The sequence below is a fragment of the Macrotis lagotis genome, chromosome 4 (genome assembly GCF_037893015.1).
Source record: "Macrotis lagotis isolate mMagLag1 chromosome 4, bilby.v1.9.chrom.fasta, whole genome shotgun sequence".
Lineage (NCBI taxonomy): Eukaryota > Metazoa > Chordata > Mammalia > Peramelemorphia > Peramelidae > Macrotis > Macrotis lagotis.
This window is the reverse complement of record NC_133661.1, coordinates 124,445,413-124,469,476: the sequence shown is the minus strand read 5'-3', so window position 1 is coordinate 124,469,476 and position 24,064 is coordinate 124,445,413. Positions and strand designations below refer to the sequence as shown.

The 24,064-nt window shown below is 37.8% G+C and overlaps 1 protein-coding gene across 2 annotated transcripts in view; it reads left to right on the top strand.

The window, feature by feature from the left end:
* The window catches only part of LOC141521462 (protein regulator of cytokinesis 1-like), a 38,597-nt gene extending 27,428 nt beyond the window's left edge, over positions 1-11,169 (top strand). Inside the window, exons 11-13 of one of the 2 annotated variants that reach the window (XM_074234050.1) lie at positions 2,580-2,690; positions 6,817-6,990; positions 10,652-11,169. In XM_074234050.1, the coding sequence (XP_074090151.1) occupies positions 2,580-2,690; positions 6,817-6,990; positions 10,652-10,723 (357 nt within the window). In that variant the 3' untranslated portion in view covers positions 10,724-11,169. Of the gene's footprint in view, positions 1-2,579; positions 2,691-6,816; positions 6,991-10,648 lie in introns of both variants that reach the window. The other variant, XM_074234049.1, reaches the window with a different exon arrangement.
* The last annotated feature ends 12,895 nt before the right edge of the window (positions 11,170-24,064 follow it).

Sequence of the window (24,064 nt, the reverse complement as noted above, 5' to 3'; positions counted from 1 at the left end):
GTGTTATATCTGACTATCCTCTCCCATGATACACCCTCTTCTCTATCCCCTATCTCTCCCCCCTTCCCCCTGTTCCTTTTCCTCCCATCCCCTTTCTCTTCTTTTTCTTCTAAATTTCAGTGCCCTTAAGTATTAAATATATATGTTGTTTCTTTACTGAGCCATTTCTGACGAGAGTTTTTGACCCCAAAAATCATTCTCCCTCACCTTCTCCCCTTCCATACCATTGCAAAAGCTATTTCTTGACTCTTTTACATGAAATATCTTAGACTGTTCTACCTCTTCTTTCCCTTTCTCCCAGTACATTTTCTTTTCACTCATTGGCTCCATTTTTAAAATATATTATACCTTCAAATTCGGCTCTCTCTTGACTATAAAAGCTCCTGCTAACTGTTCTAATAAATGAGAAGATTCATAAGAGTATTATCTATATCATTTTCCCATTCATTATATTCAAGTCCTACAAGCCCTTAATGTGCATGCTGCTAAATCCTGTGTGTTCCTGACCTGCAGTTCCATGATATTTGAATTGTTCTATTCTGGCTGCCTGTATTATTTTCTCTTTGACTTGGGAGCTCTGGAACTTGGCTATAATATTCCTGGTAATTATTTTTTTTTGGATCTTTTTCAGTAGGACATCAGTGGATTCTCTCAATTTCTATCTTACCCTCTGCTTCTAGGATATCAGGACAATTTTCCTGTAGAAATTCTTGAAAAATGAAGTCAAGGCTCTAATTGATCATGACTTTCAAGGAGCCCAATAATTTTTAAATTGTCTCTCCTGTATCTGTTTTCCAGATCTGTTTTTTTTTTTGTTTGTTTGTTTTTAGGTTTTTTTTTCAAGGCAATGGGGTTAAGTGGCTTTCCCAAGGCCACACAGCTAGGCAATTACCAAGTGTCTGAGGCCAGATCTGAACTCAGGTACTCCACTGCACCACCTAGTCACCCCCTGTTGTTTTTTTCAATAAGATAGATATTTCACATTTTCTTCTAGTTTTTCATTCTTTTGATATTATTTTATTGTGTCTTGATTCCTTGCAAAGTCCTCAGCTTCCTTTAGCTCCATTCTACATTTGAAAGATTTGTTTTCTTCAGAGAATTCTCTTACTTCATTTTTCATCTGGCCAGTTCTGCACTTTTTTTTTTTTTTAGGTTTTTGCAAGGCAAACAGGGTTAAGTGGCTTGCCCAAGGCCACACAGCTAGGTAATTATTAAGTGTCTGAGACCGGATTTGAACCCAGGTACTCCTGACTCCAAGGCCAGTGCTTTATCCACTACGCCACCTAGCCACCCCTAGTTTTGCTTTTTTAAGGTATTTTTCTCCTCATTAACTTTTTGAACTGTTTTTTCCATTTGACGTAAACTTGTTTTTAACATGTTATTTTCTTCAGCATTTTTTTTTTATCTCTTTGAGTAAGCTTCTGACTTGGTTTTCATGTTTTTCCTACATCGCCCTCATTTCTCTTCCTAATTTTTCCTCGGCCTCCCTTACTTGATTTTCAAATCTTTTTTGAGCTCTGAAATAGCCTGAGACCAACTTCTATATTTCTTGGAGGATTTAGACGCAAAAGCTGGAACTTTCTTGTCTTCTGGGTGTGTGTGTGTGTTTTGGTCCTCCATGGGACCAAAGTAATTGTCTATGGGCAGGTTCCTTTTTTCTTTCTGTTTACTCATTTCCCCAGCCTACGCCTAGTTTGAGGTGCTTCCTGAGCTTTTTATTTTTATTATTATTATTATTATTTATTATTATGAGACCCTCTCAAGAACTTCAGTACTTGAGGCTCTGACTGCTCTCCTGCCTGTGCTGTGGACTGTGGATGGCAATGGGGGACTCCCAGACTGCAACCAGGGTCTGAATGTGGACAAAACACAAGAGTCCTGTCCCAGGGCCAGAGGAGAAGCCTCAACAGTCTCCCCCTACCCCCTTACCTTCTGTGGGCTGAGTGCTCTGGTCGCAGCTGCTGGCCGGCTCTGTGCTCTTGCTTCCATTTCCTGGGATCTGGGCTGTGCTGAGGGCCACACTGGCTTCCACTCACTCTGGCAGAGGTTTCCCCGCTGATCGTCCAAGGTGTGCTTGGTGTTCCCTGGGTTGCCAGGTCAGGAAATTGCTTCTGCTGAGGGGAGCCAGCACTCCCCATGACCCAGGCATCTAGGCATCCTGTAGACTATTCAGGGAAGACTAGAGCTCCTTCTCTCCAGTGTGATAGTCCTGGCTGTGCTGCTGCCCCCTCCACTGCTGTGAAACAGAGTTTTCCCATGATTTTCCAGGCTAGCTTGGGTGGGAGAACTGCCTCACTGGATCTTTTCTGTGGAATCTATCTCTTGAAAATTTAGTTGAAGCCATAATTTTAAGATTTTTGGAATCTTTTTGAGTGAGCTCCTAGGAAAGGCTGTTCTCATGCCATCTTGGGTCCACCCCGCTATGACTTTTTATGGGTTTTTTTTTTTTACTGGGCTCAGTGTTTGGTACATAATAAGCACTTAAAATGCTTTATCTATCTTGAATCAGTCTTGTTTCATTTTCCCCTCCTATCTCTATCTAACCTTCTTATATTTTAATTGTGATTATCTGTTTTTAGCATCTAAAGAAGAACCAGCAGATAGAAGTGGAAATGTTTTATGGCAGTACATCTAGAATTCCTAGCAAGAAGGAAGGCTCGGGATCCAAAACAACAGGCAAAGTTCTGAAGGTAACATGAGATTACAAAGGGTTTGGGGGATAGGGTTCTTGACTATTGAACTGTAGACCAAAAAGGATTCCGTTTTTTTTTCTGAATAGGATCTTAATTGCTTTGGAATGATGGCAATGATGAGTAGGCCTTCTGTAGCTTCCATTCAGCTAAATTCCAGTTGAGATGCTGCATAAAAGAACTTTAAATTAATATAATAAACATGGGGGGTGGCTAGGTGGTACAGTGGATAGAGCACTGGCCCTGGAGTCAGGAGTACCTGAGTTCAAATCTGACCTTAGACACTTAATAATTACCTAGGTGTGGCCTTGGGCAAGCCACTTAACCCCATTTGCATATATATATGTATGTATGTATATGTAATAAACATGGTCATTATAAAATAATCATTTTTCCACATTGATGTGTGCTGATCTTGGCATTTGGGGAATAGATAATAAACAAATAAATTTTAACAGTGATGGATGGCATAGCAGCTGATTTCAGGAAATAATGAGTTGGGTGGTGGTGACAGTAGCTGAGTTGTTTTTTCCCCTCCTACTTTAGGCTTCTGCTATTGAGTTCTTTCCATCCCCATGTGACTGAGTGGTGTTAGGAGAAATTGTTTTTGAAAATGTTATTGGCATTTCTCATAATTACCAATTAATGGTACTTTAATTTGATTAGAAATAGACAAAAGTTCTTACAGACTTTTAATATTTTTTGCTAGTTAGACTTTTTCTAATTACATTAATACTGAAAGAACAGTTGCTTCTTCCAGCTGGATTCCAGGATAGATTTTGAAATGGCTTTTGTCTGTGTTAGTTGAATACACCACTGTTTTCCATGATGTCTTGTCACTGACCAAGACCTAGGAGGGTTTTTTCTCTCCTAACCTTTTGGTCTGTTTAGCTATTTCTTCACTTATCTTTTTGCCTGTGCATGAAGGTATGCTTATACATACATTCACCAGAGACCTTTCTCCTCTCTCTTTCCTTCCCTTAAAAAAAAAAAGACTCAAACAATTGGAAAAGCATGCTATCATATACCCAGGTTCCATGTACTGGAATCAAAACATTCTAATACATCACTAGAATGCAACTGAGGCAAATGCTGAGTGTTAAAGTTCTGGATTTAGAACCAGGAAAGACCTGGATTCCATTTCTATCTCAAGCACTTTTTTCTTTTAATTTTTAGGTTTGTGCAAGGCAAATGGGGTTAAGTGGCTTGCCCAAGGCCACACAGCTAGGTAATTATTAAGTGTCTGAGACTGGATTTGAACCCAGGTACTCCTGACTCCAGGGCTGGTGCTTTATCTACTGTGCCACCTAGCTGCCCCTCAAGCACTTTTTAAGCTAGATGACCATGGGCAAGATATTTAATGTCTCTGAGCCTCAGTTTCCTTATCTGTAAAATGAAGGGCTTGGACTAGGATGATCTCAGAGGTCCCTTCCAGCTGATAAACTAGTCCACTGCAGTTTTGAAAACCTAGTTTAGGTCTATTATGAGCTATGTTTCATGGGGCCTGATACATTTTTGTCAGATTCTCCTGTCTTACTTTTGCCATTCCTTAAAATCTGTCTGTTTCTATATAAAAAGATGGTTGGTTTAGGAAAATTACCACCAATAATTGCACTTTGGATTTATTTACTTTCCTTGTGACTGTAGACCCAGATACCTTCCAGGGCCACCATACCCCTATGTTTGCTGTTTTCCTATCTTAGAATATAAGCTTCTCTAGAGCAGAGAGGTTCTTGCCTTTTTTATTCCTGGATATTGGCCCAATACTTTGGTCCATTACCCCCATTGGACTATTATAGATTGTCTAATAACTGATAGTTATATGGCACTCTGTGGTTTATAAATCACTTGATTATTTCATTTGATATCAGGAGGCATGTAGGTAAAAATTATTATTATTGAGAGTTGCCTGGGACCCTTAGAGGTTAATTGACTTGCCATTGGTCAAACAATTGGGGCATATTAGACAAAGGACCTGCATCTAGGTCTTCTAACTTCAATACTAGTCTTTCCTCTCTCAGCATATCAACTTTTACAAAGGAGGATAGTGAGGCTCTTGAAAGTTAAGTGACTTGTCCAAGGTGACACAAATAGTAAATATTGGAGGTTGGATTTAAATGAAGCTCTCTCCTGATTCCAAGTCCAGTATCCTTTCTACCACCATACTGTGTGGCTTCCATCGCTGGTCTTTGTCCTCTCCATCTCTACCTGAGGAAACCTTTCTCATTTGCCAGTGTCTCATTCGTAGACCACCATGTCTATGAAGGTTTTCCTGATTTAACACTCCTTATCAAAAATCTAGGAAAAAAATTTGCCTTTGCTGAGATGTTTCACAGTACTTTTTGTCTTTCCTATACACTTAGCATGTTGCAATTTGTATTACAAGTACTTTTTGTGTTACTGCCCCTGCTGAGTTGTAACCTGCTTTTGGACAATACCTGCATCCTCTGCATCTTTGTGGCCCTAGCAGGATGTCCACCTAGCAGAGCACTTTGAATGAAGTAGGCATTAAGTAAATGTTGACTGAATCTACTTGAGGTGACCACAGAGTTCATCTGATAGAATTTCCTAATTTCCTAGGTGAGGAAACTGAGGCCAAGAAAAGAAGTTGTTTGCTTGAGACCATGCAGCGAGTTAGTGATAGAATTAAGACTAAATCTCAGGTCTTAATTTCAGATACTCTTCTTCCTACTATATTATACTGCCTCCCATAGCATAAGCAAAGTTAAAAAGTTTAGACTTTAAAAAAATAGTGGGGGAGCCGCTAGGTGGCGCAGTGGATAGAGCACCGGCCCTGGAGTCAGGAGTACCTGGGTTCAAATCTGGTCTCAGACACTTAATAATTACCTAGCTGTGTGGCCTTGGGCAAGCCACTTAACCCCATTTGCCTTTCAAAAAAAAACAACCCTAAAAAAAAGGAAAAAAAACTTAAAAAAATAGTGGGGAGACATTTAAAAGTATTTACATTGTCTTGGTCTGCTTGAAGAGGTAGGAGGAGATAGGCCTCAGATAAAATCGTGAGAATAAGTGGACAAAGAATCCCTCAGGGACAGCTAGGTGGTGCAGTGAATAGAGTACCAGTTCTGGAATCAGGAGGACCTGAGTTCAAATTTGATCTCCTACACTTACTAATTACCTAGTTGTGTGACCTTGGGCAAGTTATTTAACCTCATTGCCTCACAAAAAAACCCCTAAAAACAAAAAAACCCAAAGAATTCTACAGATGGAGACTTAAGAGGAAATTCATTAAAAGGTAAATTATTTTCAAGCAACCTTGGTTGTTTATGTTGATGCTTAATGTTAAATTCATTCATTCATTTTTTCCCAGGCAGTAGGATTAAGTGACTTACCCAAGTTCATATAGCTAGGTAATTATTAAGTTGTCTGAAGTTGGATTTGTTTTTTTTGTTTTTTTTTAGATTTTTGCAAGGCAAATGGGGTTAAGTGGCTTGCCCAAGGCCACACAGCTAGGTAATTATTAAGTGTCTGAGACCAGATTTGAACCCAGGTACTCCTGACTCCAAAGCCGGTGCTTTATCCACTACGCCACCTAGCAGCCCCCTGAAGTTGGATTTGAACTCAGGTACTCCTGACTTCAGGGCCAATGCTCTATCCACTGTACCACCTCCCTGTCCCTAATGTTAAATTAAAAAAAAAAAGATTTAATTTAAAAAAAATGATGAAATTGAGGACATACAACAAAGGCTAAAAAGCCTAGAATGAACCAATGCTGGTTTAATGGACAGATGAGGAAAAAGAACAATTTGCTTCTTTTCCATGAGGGAACAGATCAATGAAATAGGAAAGCACAAATAAAGCTAAAGAATGTTGGTATGGTGGAGGTAGTCAAATAATACTACATTTAATAATAAAATTATACTACATTTAACAAATAGTGCTAAAGTATTATTTACTTCTGTTTCTCAAATTGCTGCCTACCAGTACCTTCCATTAATAGAAAGGGGAATAGGATGATAAAAATATCTTTCATTAATATTTTCACCTCTTATCCTCTTTTGAGCAATACAAATTCCCTGTGGCTGAAGGGGAGGCAGGCTGGCAGTTTTCTCTTTAAATGTTTTAGTCATGCTCACCTGTCTTTCATTCTTCTGCTTCCTTTGGCCAGTCATACTGGAATATTGGTTCCCTTGGACAAAAGATGCTGAATACCAGCCAAGGGGAGCACAACAGAACCATTGACTTGGATGAGACTTTAATGAACAATGGATATTCTCAGCCGACCCTACTCCAGAGAAGCTTCCAGATTCATTCTGTTGCCAGCACCTATTCTGAATTTGTGGTAATCTACCTTTGTGTAACATCTCCTGCCCTTGGGGAAACATGCAGAGACACAGGCAGGATGGGTTGTCTCAGAGGTGGAAAAACTGAATGTGCAGGAGGGAAGCTGGCAGTTTAACTTCTGAGGGAAAAAAATGGAAAATGAATGCTGTGTAATTGCAATGCTCATGCTTGCCTGAAGAAGAGATGAGAAAAGATACCTCCCTCCCTTCTTTGCAAAGTCAGGGCCACTCTATGTATAGGATCCTGGCAGCTTCAATTAATTCGTTTTGCTGAACTGCTATTCTTACCTCCTTTCTTTATTTTAAGGCATGGTTATTTTGGTAGAGGAAGGGTGAAGGATATATTTAGACATGACAGTGATATAAAAACATAAGGTATCAAAAAATTAAAAAAGGGGGAAAACTGCTGAACTTCACAGTTTGGCTTGTAGGAAGAAAACCTGCATCCCTTTTCCACCTGGTGTTTTTTTGGTAATGTTCTTTGGTCACCATCTCAGTTTCTTTCTTTCTTTCTTTCTTTCTTTTTCTTTTTTTAGAAGGAACTCATTTTCCCCTCTAGCTTTTCATCTGTCAGATCTCAAGACAACCTTTGCATGTCCCTTCTTTAATATTGACCTAATAACATCTGCTGATTTCATTATAATTTCTTCATAAGAGCCCTCTCTGAGGACTCCTAAGATTAGGAAAGCAAAGGTTTTTTTCCTGGGCTTTTAATACTTAAAAATCTAATTTTCTTTGAAAATACATTGCTCTAATTTTTTGTAAATTTTTAGATGTGCCAAAGCATTTTAAGATAAGCTTTATTTAGTAACTGTGACTGAATTTCATCAAAAGAATAGCATTAAAACTTAATTAAGGATAGTTATCTTTTTTTTAAGTTTTTGCAAGGCAATGGGGTTAAGTGGCTTGCCCAGGGCCACACAGCTAGGTACTTATTAAGTGTCTGAGGCCGGATTTGAACTCAGGTACTCCTGACTCTAAGGCCAGTGCTCTATCCACTGTGCCACCTAGCCACCCCTAGTTATCATTTCTAATGGAAATATGCTTTCTTTCTCATAGCAGAGAGGTGGAAGACTACTAGGACAGAATATTGCATACCCTGCCAGATATGAACTTTGAAACAGATAGTTTTACTTAATTATTTTGTCATACGGGAGGGAGTATTCCATCTGGAAAAATGGGGTTGACTGAATTGACTCTGATACAAGGACAAAGGGCACCCATTAAACTAAAAAAACAGGATAGGATCATTGAGTCATTATTTTTGATGTTGTGAGGGAACCCTGACTTTGTTATCAGGTTCCCATTTCTTTTATAGCTTTATGGTATTTTTCATTACACTGAGCTAATGCCATCTGGTATGACTTAGTCATTGTCATGTTCCTGACTGGCTTTCTAGGAAGTTCCAGCTCTATAGATTAATATATATTAAATGGCATACATTTCAGCCCTAGATGATGCTTCTGCTTAAACCGAACAATGATACCTCTTGCCTCATCATTTCATTTTCTTGATTGTTCTAATACTATTGATCTGTGAGTCTATCCTCACATGAGTGCTAGAGTAAAATTCTAGGAGAAACTTAGCATTATTCTTTCTTCCCTCAGTTTTGGTTATACTCTTTTCTCCTAGTTCTCTTTGCAGCTGACTGACCACTTCTCAGTTTTGTATGTTAGAAACAGGCATGGAGAACCTCTTTTTTGCCATGGATCATTTGAATATTTATAATATCACTTGTGGGTCATACAAAATTATCAACTAAAAATTAGTCTGTTATATTTGGTCAAACATTTAATTCACCCCTAAAAACTCTCCTAGATTTATTGAATTTTGAGTCCTACCTGTGGTTGCTGTGGCAGCAGCAGACCAAATTATTTCATGGACCTTAACCTGTGGGTTGGATGTTTCCTATTCCTGTGTTATATCATCATCCACAACAGGACCCCTGACTATGAATACGCCCTATGATTTTATCCTGAATCTTTTCTTCTTTCTCTCTATTCTTTTTTTTTTGTTGATCTCATCAGAAAAGTTTATTTATCATCTCTATATGAATGACTTCAAAAATTTATATATTAAGCCCTATTATCTATCCTAAACTCCAATGTTCTATCATCAACTGCCTGCTGGAAATCTCTACTTGGATATCTCAGATTTAATACATTCAAAACCAGAACTAATTTCTTTACTCCTAAATTCACCTTTCTTCCAGATTTCTCTATTTTTGTTGAGGGTCCAACTCTTCTAGTCATCCAGGTTTATATCCTCAGTCATTTCTTGACCCTTCCCTTTTTATTCTCATGTCTAATTTATTGCTTAATTTTTATTTCTTATATACATTCTCTCCTCTACACTCAAAATAGTGGTCACAGTTTCTTAACTTTGACCTTGAATTCCTAGTGCCCACTATTTAATAAACACCGCTCATTGCATTAGAATCACCAAAAAGCCACAACAATGGGGTACAGATATTTGTCTGAGTTTTTAAGAAATGGTTGCTTCTTTAGTAAAACCATTATTTGTTTAATTTGATAATGACAGAACTGACCCTATGGTTTCATGGATGGAGGAATCTCCTTTTACCAATTCAGCCACACCTTCTCGGCAACTTTTAGATAGGTGCCTAGAACCCTGACAACTCAAGTGACTTACTTGGGTCACACAGTCAGCATGACTTGAATGCAGGTTCTGAGGCCAGCTCCATCTGTTTCTGGCAGTGATACCTGTCTTATTTACCGTCTGATTGATATGTAAGAGTTTGATCATGGTCACTTGTTGCTTTAAGGTCCAGTCAAATCCAAACATATTCAGTTAATTATTCCACTGGGCTATGCTAGGTTATCTTTGATCCTCATCTCACATGTTTATGTTTATGGGGTCTCATGCTTCCTATTTAAATTTAACATTGGCACTTTCTAAGCTCATTCTTTGTTGTTTGGTATGAGATCAAGTCAGAGGGCTCTTAGTTCTAAAGACTGGCATCTGGTCTGTGGTATGTGGATATCTCAAGGTGCCAATATGCCAATATTTGTTGCTTCCCTGAACACTAAGTAATTTTTTAATTAGAAATTCCACTAGTAGTTTGGTGAATATTTAGCCTTTCTGTTCTATAGAATCTGTCTCCTTTATAACCTATTAACCTGTTATGGTTTGGAGTGTGTGTGTACACATACACATACACACACACACACACACACACACACACACACACACACACACACGCTTATGAGTCTTTTCTGTACCTGACTGGAGGCACCAACGTGGTGCCTTTGGATGGAGCTAGTAACTGACACTTGACCTATGTCTGATCAGGGTGACATCATTGCCCTCTGCTTGTGGGTTGAAAGGTTTAGACCAGGGTGGCTAGGTGGCGCAGTAGATAGAGCATCAGTCCTAGCTAGAGTCAGGAAGATCTGAGTTCAAATATGATCTCAGACACTTAATAATTACCTAGCTGTGTGGCCTTCAGCAAGCCACTTAACCCCATTTGCCTTGCAAAAAAATACTTAAAAAAAAAAGGTCTAGACCTCCAAAAGCATCTGCTGTGCTGTGAGGGAGGGACAAGGATGGTGACTTAACTAAGTTGCAAGATCCCTATATTGAGCCAGGAATAAGCTTACTATTCACTTTGATCAATTGACTTTTTTTCTCTCCCAGCAGCAAGAATTTTCAGAGGTTTCCAAATCGGATGACAATTCAGAAACTTTCAATTCTACCAGTATTGAGTCCTGAAAAGAATCCCCTTCATCTACCAAGTTGTGGGCCTCTCTGTCTTCACTGGGGTGGTTTTTGATAACCTTTAGTTCAGGTTTGTTATGAGAAAATGTTTAATCCAGTGATTGGATTTCACAGAATGTTTGTGTCTACTTATTCTAGGGACATAATTCTCAATAATAACATTTACTTTGACTGTGATGTAGTAGATAAAGCCTTGGACTCAGAGTCAAAAGATCTGGGTTCAAATCCTCCCTCTGCCACTTAAGGTTTTGGAACAGAGGAAGCTGATTTAACTCCTCTGAGCCTTCAATAACAATATTCGTTAAATGGAAATAAGGGTTATAAAGTTACCATATAACTACTTGTTGATGAAAAAGTGAATTCTTTTTATAAAAATAAAGCTAGTTAAAAGTTTATTGAAAGAGCAAATGTTCATACTTTCTGTAAATATGGTATACATTAATATATTCAGGGTGGAAATGTTGATCTTTAATTCATAGATTTGTTAGCTTTTTTTTCTTTAGTTATAGAGATCCTTAAACAGGGATTTTGAAATATTTTGATAAAATTATAATTATTGATAATAAGAACTCCTTTTATATAGGACTTGGCAGTTTGTAAAGTGCTTTACGTACATTATTTCATTTGACCCCTACTACAAATATATGCTATTATGCCTATTTTTATAGATGAAGGAACTAAGGCTGAGAGGTTAAGGGACTTGCTCAAGGTCACAGAGATAGCAAATGACTAGAAGATTTGAACTCTGGTTTACCTCATTCTAAGTATGACTGCACTATTAAGTATTCACTGCACTATAATTTGCTTCCTTTGGAATCTTTTGTATTATATACATTTAAAAATGTTTTGAGAGGATCCATTGTTGTCATCCCCTGCTGTTGTATTTTTACTACTTCTTTCTCCTTTCTCCTCTGCTCCAACTGTGACAGCTCCATATTTTTCTAGCTGATCATGGGCATATAAATCATCTCTTGCTCCTAATTAAAAATTGGGAATGGCTGAGAGAAATACAGTTCAGTCACTTTTTCCTCTTCCTTGGTGTGTAAATTATAGATTCTGCCCAGATCTGCTGACTTGAACTCCTCATACTTGCTTGGGAAGAAGAGAGGAGGCCAAGCTAAGTCACTGATGGAGACAGGAAGAGACCCATTTTTCAGATTGTAATAGGTGTAACTTGGTTTACCACTGTTTACTGAAGACAGCTATAAGCAGAACTTGCTTCTCAATTAAGTGGGGTCTCTGTTTTTTCGTTTCAATTCCTTTAACAAAAGAGCCTTTTATATGCAAGACACTATGGTAGGTGTCAGGGACCTAGAGAGAAAATGACAGCATATCATGCAGGCATTATGGGGTGGGGAATAAGCCTCCCCCACAAATAACTGTAAAATAAGGGAGTGACTAGGGCAAAAGAAAGATCAAGGTAAAGGTTGAGGAATGAAAGAACATTTTACCTGGTGGTTTGGGGGGTGGGAGCATCATTAAAGGGTAATACCTGAGCTGAACTTTGAACAAAGAAAAAGACTCTTAAACGTATAGAAGACTAGGGAGTGTGAGGTAGGTAATGGGTGCAATCAGTGAAAAATAGGCATCATTACCAAATTGTATTGAAGCAAGAATATGAGACAAGTTTAGGTAACAGCAAGTAATCCAGTTTGGCTGGAGTGCAGTGTTTGTGTGTGTGTGTGTGTGTGTGTGTGTGTGTGTGTGTGTGTGTGTGTAGAGTACTAATATGAAGTGAAGTTGGAAAAGTGGGGTGAACCAGACAGTGGAGAACCTTAAATGTTTGGCCAAGGAGTTGGTACGTTATCATTGTAGGTAATAAGGAGTTACCACTGAAGATTTTTGAGCAGGGAAAACATGATTTCTTGGATTTTATTTTGGTTCCTTTGGGAAGGATGGTTTGGAGAGGGGGAGAGATTGGAGGCAAGGAGATCATTATATCCTACACTGTGGTACTTCTGCAATTCATATCAGTTCAAATGATATAAGACCACTCAATGAGGGAAAATTTAACATCAGATAATGAAGAAATTAAGAGAAGTACATGGAACAACTATATTGAATTTCATAGAAATAGAGTTCAATACCAATAGAAAATGGATTGATAATTCATCGAAGACAATTACAATAATGGGATATAGCCAAAGTAGTTATTAGGGGAAATTTTAAATATAAATGCTTACATGAAAAAAAAAGTAGATAAAAAGGAAATCAATGAATTGGGCATGCAGCTGGAAAAAAAAAACTAGAAAAAAGAACAGAATAAAAATCCCCAATTAAATACCAAAGTACAAATTCTGAAAATCAAAGAAGAAATTAATAAAATTGAAAGTAAAAAAATATTAAACTGGGGCAGCTAGGTGACACAGTGGATAGAGCACTGACCCTGGAGTTCAAATCCTGCCTCAGACATGTAATAATTGCCTAGCTGTGTGGCCTTGGGCAAGCCACTTAACCCCATTGCCTTGCAAAAAGAAAAACCTAAAAAAATATTAAACGGGCAGCTAGGTGGCATAGTATAAGAAAGGGAAAAGTGTGTGGCATAAGGGCAGGAATCCCCAAAAGCTCCAAAAGCCATAAAATTATGACTAGCCAAAATTTAGAGGGCAGAATCCACAGAAAGACTGAGTGATATAATTTCCCAGTTCAAGACAACTTGGAAGATCCATGGGAAAGGTCTGGGACTGGGATTTGGAAAGAATTGCAACACAGCCAGGCTATAGTCATGCCACACCAGAGCAAACCAACTCCAGCCTTCCAGGAACAGCCTGTGGTATGCCTGAGTCCCAGGGGTTGCCTGGCTTTGTGGCCCTGGGGGCAATTTCCAGACTTCCTGACATAGGGGATCCCAGAGAGAACTCTGCCACAAAAGAGTGAGCACAGAGCCTGTGCCAGTGCTGGCCTTGGAGCAACCCTGCAGCAGGAACCTGAGGAGTGTTCGGCCCACAGATGGTAAGAGGTTGGGGAGAGACCATGAAAGTCTCTCTGCTCTCCCTGGGGCAGGATTCTGCTGCTTCATCCACATTCAGACTCTAGTCGCAGTCTGGGGCCTCTATTTTTCATAGAGCAGGGACCCTACTCACAGCTCCAGGGCAAAGGCCAGGAGAGCAGTCAGAACTTTTCATAAGACCTTGGAGGAATTAGGGCCTCTGGGTTGTCCCCCAAAGCTTTGGAAGTATGGTAAATCAGTCATAGACTGAGAAAAATGAGCAAACAATAGGAAAAAGAACATGACTATAGAAAATTACTTTGGTTCCGTGGAGGATCAAAATATACACTCAGAAGATGACAAAGTTCAAACTTCTGAATCCAAAGCCTTTAAGAGAGAAATGGAAGTTGGGCTTAGGTTATAGAAGTGCTCAAGAAAGATCTTGAAAAACAAGGAAGGAAGAGGAAAATTTGAGAAGAAAAATGAGAACGATGTGGGAAAATCATGAAAACCAAGTCAGCAGCTTGATGAAGGTGATAAAAAACACTGAAGAAAATAACATCTTAAAAACCAGTTTAGATCAAATGGAAAAAGCAGTCCAAAAGGCCAGTGAGAAGAATGACTTAAAAAATGGAATTGGCCAGTTAGAAAAGGTGATAAAAAATCTCTTGACAAAAATAACTCCTTCAAATGTAGAATGGAACTATGAGAAGCTGGTGACTTTGTGAGAAATCAAGAAAAATAAAACAAACCCAAAAGAATGAAAAACCTAGAAGAAAATAGGAAATAGCTTATTGGAAAACCAACTGACCTAGAGAACAGATCCAGGAGAGAGAATTTAAAAATTATTGGGCTACTTGAAAGTCATGACCATACTTGTACAAAAATATTTATAGCAGCCCTGTTTGTGGTGACAAAGAACTGGAAATCCAGTAAATGTCCTTCAGTTGGGGAATGGCTTAGCAAACTGTGGTATATGTATGTCATGGAACACTATTGTTCTATTAGAAACCAGGAGGGATGGGATTTCAGGGAAACCTGGAGGGATTTGCATGAACTGATGCTGAGTGAGATGAGCAGAACCAGAAAAACACTGTACACCCTAACAGCAACATGGGAGTGATATTCAACCTGGAAGGACTTGCTCATTCCATCAGTGCAACAATTGGGAACAATTTTGGGCTGTCTGCAAAGTAGAGTACCATCTGTATCCAGATAAGAAGCTGTGGAGTTTGAACAAAGTACAAGGACTATTCCCTTTAATTTGGGAAAAAAAAACCCCAGAAATCTTATTGTCTGATCTTGTTACCTCTGAGACTTGTCTTCTCTTTAAGGATATGATTTCTCTCTCATCACACCCAATTTGGATCAAGGTACAACATGGAAACAAAGTAAAGACTGATGGAATGCTATCTGTGGGGTGGGGGTGGGGGGAGGGAAGCAAGATTGGGGGAAAATTGTAAAACTCAAATAATATCTTTAATAAAAATAAAAAAATTAAAAAAAAAGTCATGACCAGGAAAAGAGCCTAGACTTCATTTTTCAAGAAATAAGAAATAATTGCCCTGAGATCCTAGAAACAGAGCGCAAAATAGAAATTGAGGGAATTCACTGATCACCTCCTGAAAGAGATCCCAAAATGAAAACTCCTAGGAATACTATAACCAAATTCCAGAACTCTCAAGAGAAAATACTACATGGAGCCAGAATTCAACTACTGAGTCTCTACAGTCATGATTACACAGGATTTATCAGCACCTCCATTTCATAGGCCTTGGAATGATACTCTGGAAGACAAAAGAGCTTGGAATGCAACTGAGAATCAACTATCCAACAAAATTGAACATCATCTTCCAGGGGAAAAGATGGGCTTTCAATGAAATGTGAACTTCAGATGTTCCAGTTGAAACAGCCAGAGCTGAACAGAAAGTCTGATCTCCAAGTACAGGATTCTGGTGAACCATAGAGGGGGTAAATGAAAACAACTAATTATGAGAGAAACTTAATGATGTTGAACTGTTTGCATTCCTGCATGGGAAGAAGATACTAATAACTCATGAACCTTTTCATTTATAAGAGCAGTTAGAAGGAGCATATAAGGCCAAGGCACAGGAGGGAGTTGAATTTAATGGCATAATAAAGTACAAAGGTGGAATCCATGAGTGATAAAGGAAAGTACTGGGAGAAAGGGAAAAGAGAGGAAGAAGGGGCTAAGATATCACATAAAAGTGTCAGGAAAAAGCTTTTGTAATGGAATGGAAGTGGGAAATGTGAGGGGTAATGAGTGAGTCTTTGTTCTCATCAGAAATGCCTCAGAGAGTTAATAACATACACACTTAATAGGTTATAGAAATCTATCTTGTCAGAGAGAAAAATGAGAAGAAAGGGGAAATGGGGAGGGGAGAATAGGTAATAGAAGAGAGGAAAGATGGTGGGAGAGGGTAGTCAGATACAACACACTTCTGAGAAGGGACAGGGTAAAAGGAGAGAGAAATAGAATATATGGGAGTGGAGAGGAATAGAATGGAGGGAAATACAGTTAGCAATAGCAACTGTGGGAAAAGATATTGAAGCAACTTCTCTGAAGGACTTATGATAAAGAAGCCAACTCATCCCAGAGACAGAGCTGATGGAGTCTGAATACAGACTGAAGTACACTTTTTGTCCCCTCTCACTTCATTTTTCTTGAGACGTTCTATCTTTTTTGGGGGGGGAGGGAGCTTTATGTTTACTTTCACAAGAAGATTATAGGGGCAGGTAGGTGGTGCAGAGGATAGAGTACCAGCCCTGGAGTCAGGAGGACCTGAGTTCAAATGTGGCCTCAGACATTTAGTAATGACCTAGCTGTGTGACCTTGGGCAAGTCACTTAACCCCCCATTGCCTTAAATACAATCTTAAAAAATTAAAAAAAAGATTATTCCACATGAATAGAATAATGTAAATAAAAAAGATTGAAATAATATGAAAATAAATTAAATCATAAAAAAGAAAAACAATAAAATAGATAAACCTTTGGTTAATTTGACCAAAAAATAGTAGAAAACCAAATTACCAGTATCAAAAAATGAAAAGGATGAATTTACCCCCCAATGAGGAGTAAATTAAAATATTAATTCAGAGTTATTTTGCTCAAATATTTGCCAGTAAATCTGACAATCTAAGTGAAATGGATATAGAAATTGCCCAGATTAACAAAAGAGGAAATAAAATATTTAAATAACCCCATTTCAGCAAAATAATAAGCTGCTAATAAACTTACTAAGAAAAAATCTCCAAGGCCAGATGGATTCACAAGTGAATTCTATCACTCATTAATTAATTTCAATACTATATAAACTGTTTGGAAAAATAAGTTAAGGAATCCTGCCAAGTTGGTTCTGATAGCTAACCCAGAAGAGACAAAACAGAGGAAAAAAATTCTAGACCAATTTCCCTAAAGATTATGATAAAAGGGTGGCTAGGTGGCGCAGTGGATAGAGCACCAGCCCTTGAGTCAGGAGTACCTGAGTTCAAATCTGGCCTCAGACACTTAATAATTACCTAGCTGTATGGCTTTGGGCAAGCCACTTAACCCCATTTGCCTTGCAAAAAAAAACCTTAAAAAAAGAATATGATACAGAAATTTTAAATAAATTATTAGTAAAAAAATTATAGGATGCCCATATCACCATTTTTATTCCATCCTATACTTGAAATGTTAGCTTTAACAGTAAGAGAAGAAAAAAATTGAAGGAATTAGAATAGGTAATGAGGAAACAAAACTCACCCTTTGCAGATATGTTGGTATACTTGAATCCTAGAAAATCAGCTAAAAAACTACTTTAAATAACAACAAAGTTGCAAGATATATAACAAACTCACACAAATCATCAGCATTTCTATTTATTACCAACAAAAGGTAAGAGGTAGAAAGAGAAAAATAATAACAAAATTCATCTGGAGTAACAAAAGATCAAGAATAGCAAGGGAATTAATGAAAAAAACTGGAAGCTGGCTTATTTATACTAGCTCTCAAACTATAATATAAAGTGGCAGTCATCAAAACTGATTGGTACTGGCTAAGAAATAGAGAGGTGGATCAGTGGAGTAGAATACCATACTATATACATTCGTTTACTACTTTTTCCTGCTATTTGATAAACCCAAAGACTCCAGTTTCTGGTATAAGAACTCATTATTTTAACACAAACTGCTGGGAAAACTGGAAGATGGTGTGGCAAAAACTTGGCATAGACCCACACCTCAAACCCTAGACAAAAATGGTAATACCATAAGCCAATTAGGAGAATAAAGAATTGTTTATTAGATCTTTGAAGAGGGGAGAAGTTTATTACCAAAAAAGAGAGAGTGTTATAAAATGCAAAATGGATAATTTTGATTGCATTAAATTAAAACATTTTTACACAAATAAAACCAATGTAATTAAGATCAGAAAGAATGCAGAAAGCTGGGAAACAATTTTTACAACTAGTTGATAAAGGACTTCTTTCTAAAATATATATAGAGAATTGAGTCAAATGTATAAGAATACAAGTATTCCACTATTGATAAATGGTCAAAGGATATGAATTGGCAGCTTTCAGATGAAGAAATTAAAGTTATCTGTAGTTATATGAAAAAATGCCTTAAATCATTATTAATTAGGTAAAGGCAAAATAACTGAGGCTATTACATTGGCTAATATACATAATATACATTGACTAAAAAGAAAAATAATGTCGGAGGGGATGTGGGAATACTGGGACATTAATGCAGTGTAGGTAGTGTTGTGAAGTGATCCAACCAATTTGGAATTGTGTCTAAAGGTCTATAAAACTGTGCATATCCTTTGATTCAGCACTAGGTCTATATCCCAAAAAAATCATAAAAGTGGGGAAAGCCCATGGATACAAAAATATAGTAGCTCTGTAGTGACAAAGAATTGGAAATTCAGGGGATGCCCATCAATTGGGAAATGACTGAACACGTTATGATATATGAATGTGATATAATACTTTTGTTCTATGAGAAATCATGATTAGATGGATTTCAGAAAAGCTTAGAAAGATTTGTATGAACTGATGACAAGTGAAGTGAGTAGAAGCAGAACATTGTACATAATAACAGCAATTTTGGTAATGATCTATTATGACAGACTGAGCTCTTCCCAGCAGTTCAATGAGTAAAGATAATTCTAAGAGACTTGTGATGGAAAATGCCATTTGTGTCCAGAGAAAAAGCCATGGAGTCTGAATGCAGATCAGGACATACTATTTTCACTTTTTAAAATTAGTTTTTTTTTTCTTTAACATGATCTTTTGTCCCCCTTTGTTCTGAGTCTTCTTTCACAGCATGACTAATATGGAAATATATTAAACATGATTGTACGTATACAACTTATCAGGTTACATCCCCGCATGGAGAGGGGAGAATGAAGGAAGAAAGAAAAATGTGAAACTCAAATTCTTACAAAAAATCAATGTAATTGTTCCAATTATATGTAATTGGAAACTTTTAAAATAAAATATAAAAAGAAAATTAATAGCTACAAAAATATAAAATACTAAAATTAGCAAACTAATAATTAGATCATTTAATAACCTTATCAGACAAATGGAATGAGCCATAAATTACTTCAGAAAGTACTCCATATATAAATATTCCATATTTAGTTCCAAAAATAGAGAAAGCAACCTTACTAGCAAACTCTTTCTGTAACCAAAACTGTATTGATTGACAAAACAGGAAGGAATAAATCAGAAAAAGAGAATGAGGTCAATATAATTAATAAACATTAATATCTCCCTCAGCATATGTTTTCTAACCCTGAATTTTTCTGTCTTTGCTAATATGGTAATCAACAAGACCATCTAGTTCACCAGACCCTGAATCAGAATTACTCTTTACAATATATCTAACAAATAGGTTATTCAGCCTTCGTTTGAAAACCTTGAAATGAGAGAACTCACTCTTTCTCAGGATAGCCCATTCCACTTTTGTGTAAAGTTCAGCCTGTTAGGAAGATTTTTCTTAAACCTGTCTACCTCCTTGCAGTTTTTACTATTGTATCTAGTTCTGTCCTTTGAAGCGAAGTAGAACAAGTATAATTCCTGTTCCACATGTTAACCCTTTAAATATATGAGGGCAATTATATCTGTTAAATCTTCTCCTGCTAAACATCTCCAATTCTTTCAATTGATTTTCCATGACCAGAAATCCTTTGCAAATCTGGTTGACATATTCTGAATGAGCGCTAGTTCATACCTTTTCTACATGGCTCCCAAAATTAAACACAAGAGCATAGCAGCATTATCAGTTCCCTAGTCTTAGATAGTGTTCCTTTCTTTATTTAAATTTTTTTCTTAATTAGTACATCCTAATATTGCATTAGTTTTCTTAGCTTCTGTGTCACTGCTAACTCTTGTTGAGCTTTCAGTCTGGAATCCCAAGAACTCTTCCATTTGGACTGCTGCCTAATTATACCTTCCCTAACTTATACCAGTAAAGTTAATTTTTAAAACTTAAGTGGGAGATTTAAAATTCCTATTATATTTCAAGTTGTTCAATTTGGCCCAATGTTTTATGACACTTGAAAGCTTTTCGAATTCAGATTGTTCATTATATTGTTTTTCTCGGCTTTGTGTCACAAGCAAATTTGATGCATATCATCTTTGTCTTTGACCAAGTCATTGATATTTCATCTTGCTAAGGCATACTCCAGAATGATATTGAACTAACTACCCTTTGGGGTTTTCTGATTCTAATTGTTATGAAACATTCTTTTTTTTGCATTGTCATCTAACCCACGTCTTTCCAAGAGAATAGTATTAGGAACTTTGCTAAGATCTAGGTAATGCATAACCAAAGAAATGGTCTGGCCTGCCAGTCTGGTGATCTTGCCTAAAAAAAGAAATGGTAATGAGGTTAGAATGACATGACCTGATCTTGAGGAAACCTTGCTGGATCTCTCTGTGATGACTGCTTCTGTTTCTATATATGTATTCATATTTTTTAAAAATACATTCTAGAATATTGCCAAGAATTTGTTGGGTTTCCTGTATCATAGTTGGCAAATTCCATTCTCATTTTTTAAAAAAATTGGAATATTTTTCCTTATCTAAGATTGACACTTACCTTACTTTTCAAAATCATTCACAAATCACCATTAGTGGTTCAGACTACCAAAAGCAACTGTGACATACAAACTAACTACTCTGGCTTGCTCTAAACCCTTTGAATCTGTTCTCTCAGTCTTTTTTCCCTCCAAGTCTTAATGGGCACATTAGACTATAACCACTTTTTACTGAATTTTACTGAATGAATTTTAAGCTTAAAGTTCACCCCACCCCCAAGTTTCTCTTATTTTTACTTCATCTATTACATCCTCCTTAGTGCATTGTCATTCCCCATCTTCCACTTTTTGAAGACTAATTCACATTAAATAACAAATTTATGAAGTCGTCTTCTTTTGGAAGAGAGCTCCAGCACATGTCCTATCATATCCCTATATCAGGTTTTTGTCTTTTTTCCCACACTTCTAATTCTTGTTTCCTCACTTCCTCCTCACTGGATAAAAGCTCCCCCCCCCCCCCCCCCCCCGCGAAATTATCGCTTTTATTTTGCTCTTCATTTATTTCCACTCAAATAACCTCAGGTTTTCGATCCTGGATTTTATTGCATGGATTATGTTCTTAGGAAATAATGCTTCTTCACTATCCCAGTTATTGATTCTTTCCCTCTTATATGAGATATGCCCTTCCCGAGACGGTCATGAGAGCCATTCCACAAACTCCATACCTGTGAAGTCTAATTTATTAGTATTTCTAGGGACAGCTAGCTGAGCAGTAGATAAAGAGTATTGGGCTGGAGTCAGGAAGACTCATCCTCCTGAATTCAAATCTGGCCTCAGACATTTTCTAGCTTTGTGTCCCTGGATAAGTCATTTAATCTTCTGTTTCCTCATCTGCAAAATGAGCTGGAGCAAGAAATGGCAAACCACTAGGGAATCTGCCAAAAAACAAAAACACAGCAAAGCCCAAATGGGGTCATGAAGAGTTGTTTTAAGATTGAAAACAACTGATCAACAACAAAAAATCAGTATCTTTACCCTGTTTCTTTCCTGTACTTTATACATTTATATAGACATCTGAAACTAGGTCTGGTCATTGTTCCTCCTGGTATTATCTCCTACACATTGTTGGTCCTCTCTTCCATTATTTTTCTAGATTATTCTTGTTTCTCTCAGTATTTGATTTGACATTTTCATTTAAAGCCTTCTAAAGCCCCTTTCACTGTAAGCAGTGAAAAAACAGTATCCCTAGTTTTCAATCCTTAGCTCTCTAAATTTCATCTGGTGGCATCATTTGTCATTTGGTCACTTGTGTTTTTTTTAAGCAATTGGGGTTGTGACTTGCCCAGGGTCACAGAGCTACTTAGTGTGTGAGGCCAGAATTGAATGTGTCCTGACACCAGGGCCACTGATCTATCCACTACACTACCAGTAAGTAGCCTTTCACTAGGTAAGTGGATTGTAGTAGTTGGGTTCGAGTTTTTTTTTTTAGGTTTTTTTTTGCAAGGCAAATGGGGTTAAGTGGCTTGCCCAAGGCCACACTGCTAGTGTCTGAGACTGGATTTGAGCCCAGGTACTCCTGACTCCAAGGCCGGTGCTTTATCCACTATGCCACCTAGCCGCCCCTTGAGAGAACTTTTTAATATCCCAGGTAAATGGATCAAGTCAAATATGGCAACCTTGGTATTCTTTAGTAGTCAGGTACAGCTTCTACCTTATGTAGCTTCACAGTTTTTACATAGTAACCCAATAGTTATTACATAGTTCCATTCTTCCAACCTCTTTATACGAGTAAAGCTTACCCTTGTCCCTTTCAGATTATTTTTACTTTGAAGCACTTCTATCATTTTAAAGAATTCTTCATTCTTCCAGCCCTTTTATGTTTCGAGGATACCAGATTGCACTGGCAGATTGATCACTGTGCAAGTTACTAAAAAAAATTCACCTTCCTTTTCACGTTTGATTTTCTGGCCCCCAGGTGGCTCACCTTATCTATTCATTGTAGTGGAGATACCAGCATTTAAGACTTCTGGATAAGATGTTATCTATATTAGGATTTTTTACATTTTCCCTTGTATATGCAGACCCATCCATACTCATTTTTATATGCATGTTTGTGTGGACATATACATGTTCATGCATATACATGTATTTGTGTAAAATTATGTAGTTTTTCTTGCTTGCTGACCTGCAATTAGTCTAATTCCGAGATTTCTACCAAAGCCTTCATATAGATGCTGGGTTCAGCTATCTACTCGTTTCTTTTTCTCTCCTCCTGCCCTCTGGGATGATGCAGTGCCTAACTATTGGCTTTGGAGACACTGAGAGACTATAATGTAATCTTTATGTGGCGTAGTGGATAAAGCACCGGCCCTGGAGTCAGGAGTACTCGGTCTCAGACACTAGCTGTGTGGCCTTGGGCAAGCCACTTAACCCCATTTGCCTTGCCAAAAAAAAAACCAAACCTAAGAATCTTTAACATCTGGATATTAAAATTGAAGGCAGAGAGAAGGCAGTCTCATCCTCAAATCAGGAAGCAGAGACTATCTTAGAGGTGTTGATTAACCAGGATAGCAAGAGGGAAAATAGCATGGCATTAACTTCCAAGGCTAGGTGGTTGATAGCAACAAACTAATGGTCTGGAAATGGCAAAGGGAAGGGAGAAGCATGCCAATCCTCTGGTCTTCTGCATTGAAGATGATCATTTGGTCAGTACCACTTAGTACTAAGAGGTGGAGGAGGCAATCAAGAAAACATCTGGAAACTGGAGGGGTTTGTTTCTAACAGAGCAGTTCTAAAGTGCCAGTGGCAGAAGTTCTGTGGAAGAGCAGATGGTAAGGAAATGGGACCATACCCAGAGCAAGCATTTATGTTTTCAGACTGACAAAGTTATTTTCAAAAATTGTCATTTGCTATCAGTCCCCATTTTACAGGAAAAGAAACTGAACATAGTTTAATGATTTTGCCCAGGGTCACAGAGTGTTTGAAGCTAGATTGGAATTCAGGTTTTTCCAGCCCTAGATCCTGCTACCTAGCTGCCTCTGATTAGTAAGGTGGAAGGGCCAGGCAAGGAGGAGACTTAAGTCTGGTAGGATAGACACAGCAAGGGAAGAGTTTTCAGTTAAAATGGAACAGGAAAGGGTGGCTAGGTGGCGCAGTGAATAGAGCACAGGCCCTGGAGTCAGGAGTACCTGAGTTCAAATTCGGCCTCAAACACTTAAATTAGCTGTGTGGCCTTGGGCAAGCCACTTAACCCCATTGTCTAGCAAAAACCTAAAAAAAAACCCCAATAATAAATGCATCCACAGATGGTCACAGAACTGATGGTGGACGTGACTTCTGTTAAGAGGGAGAGGT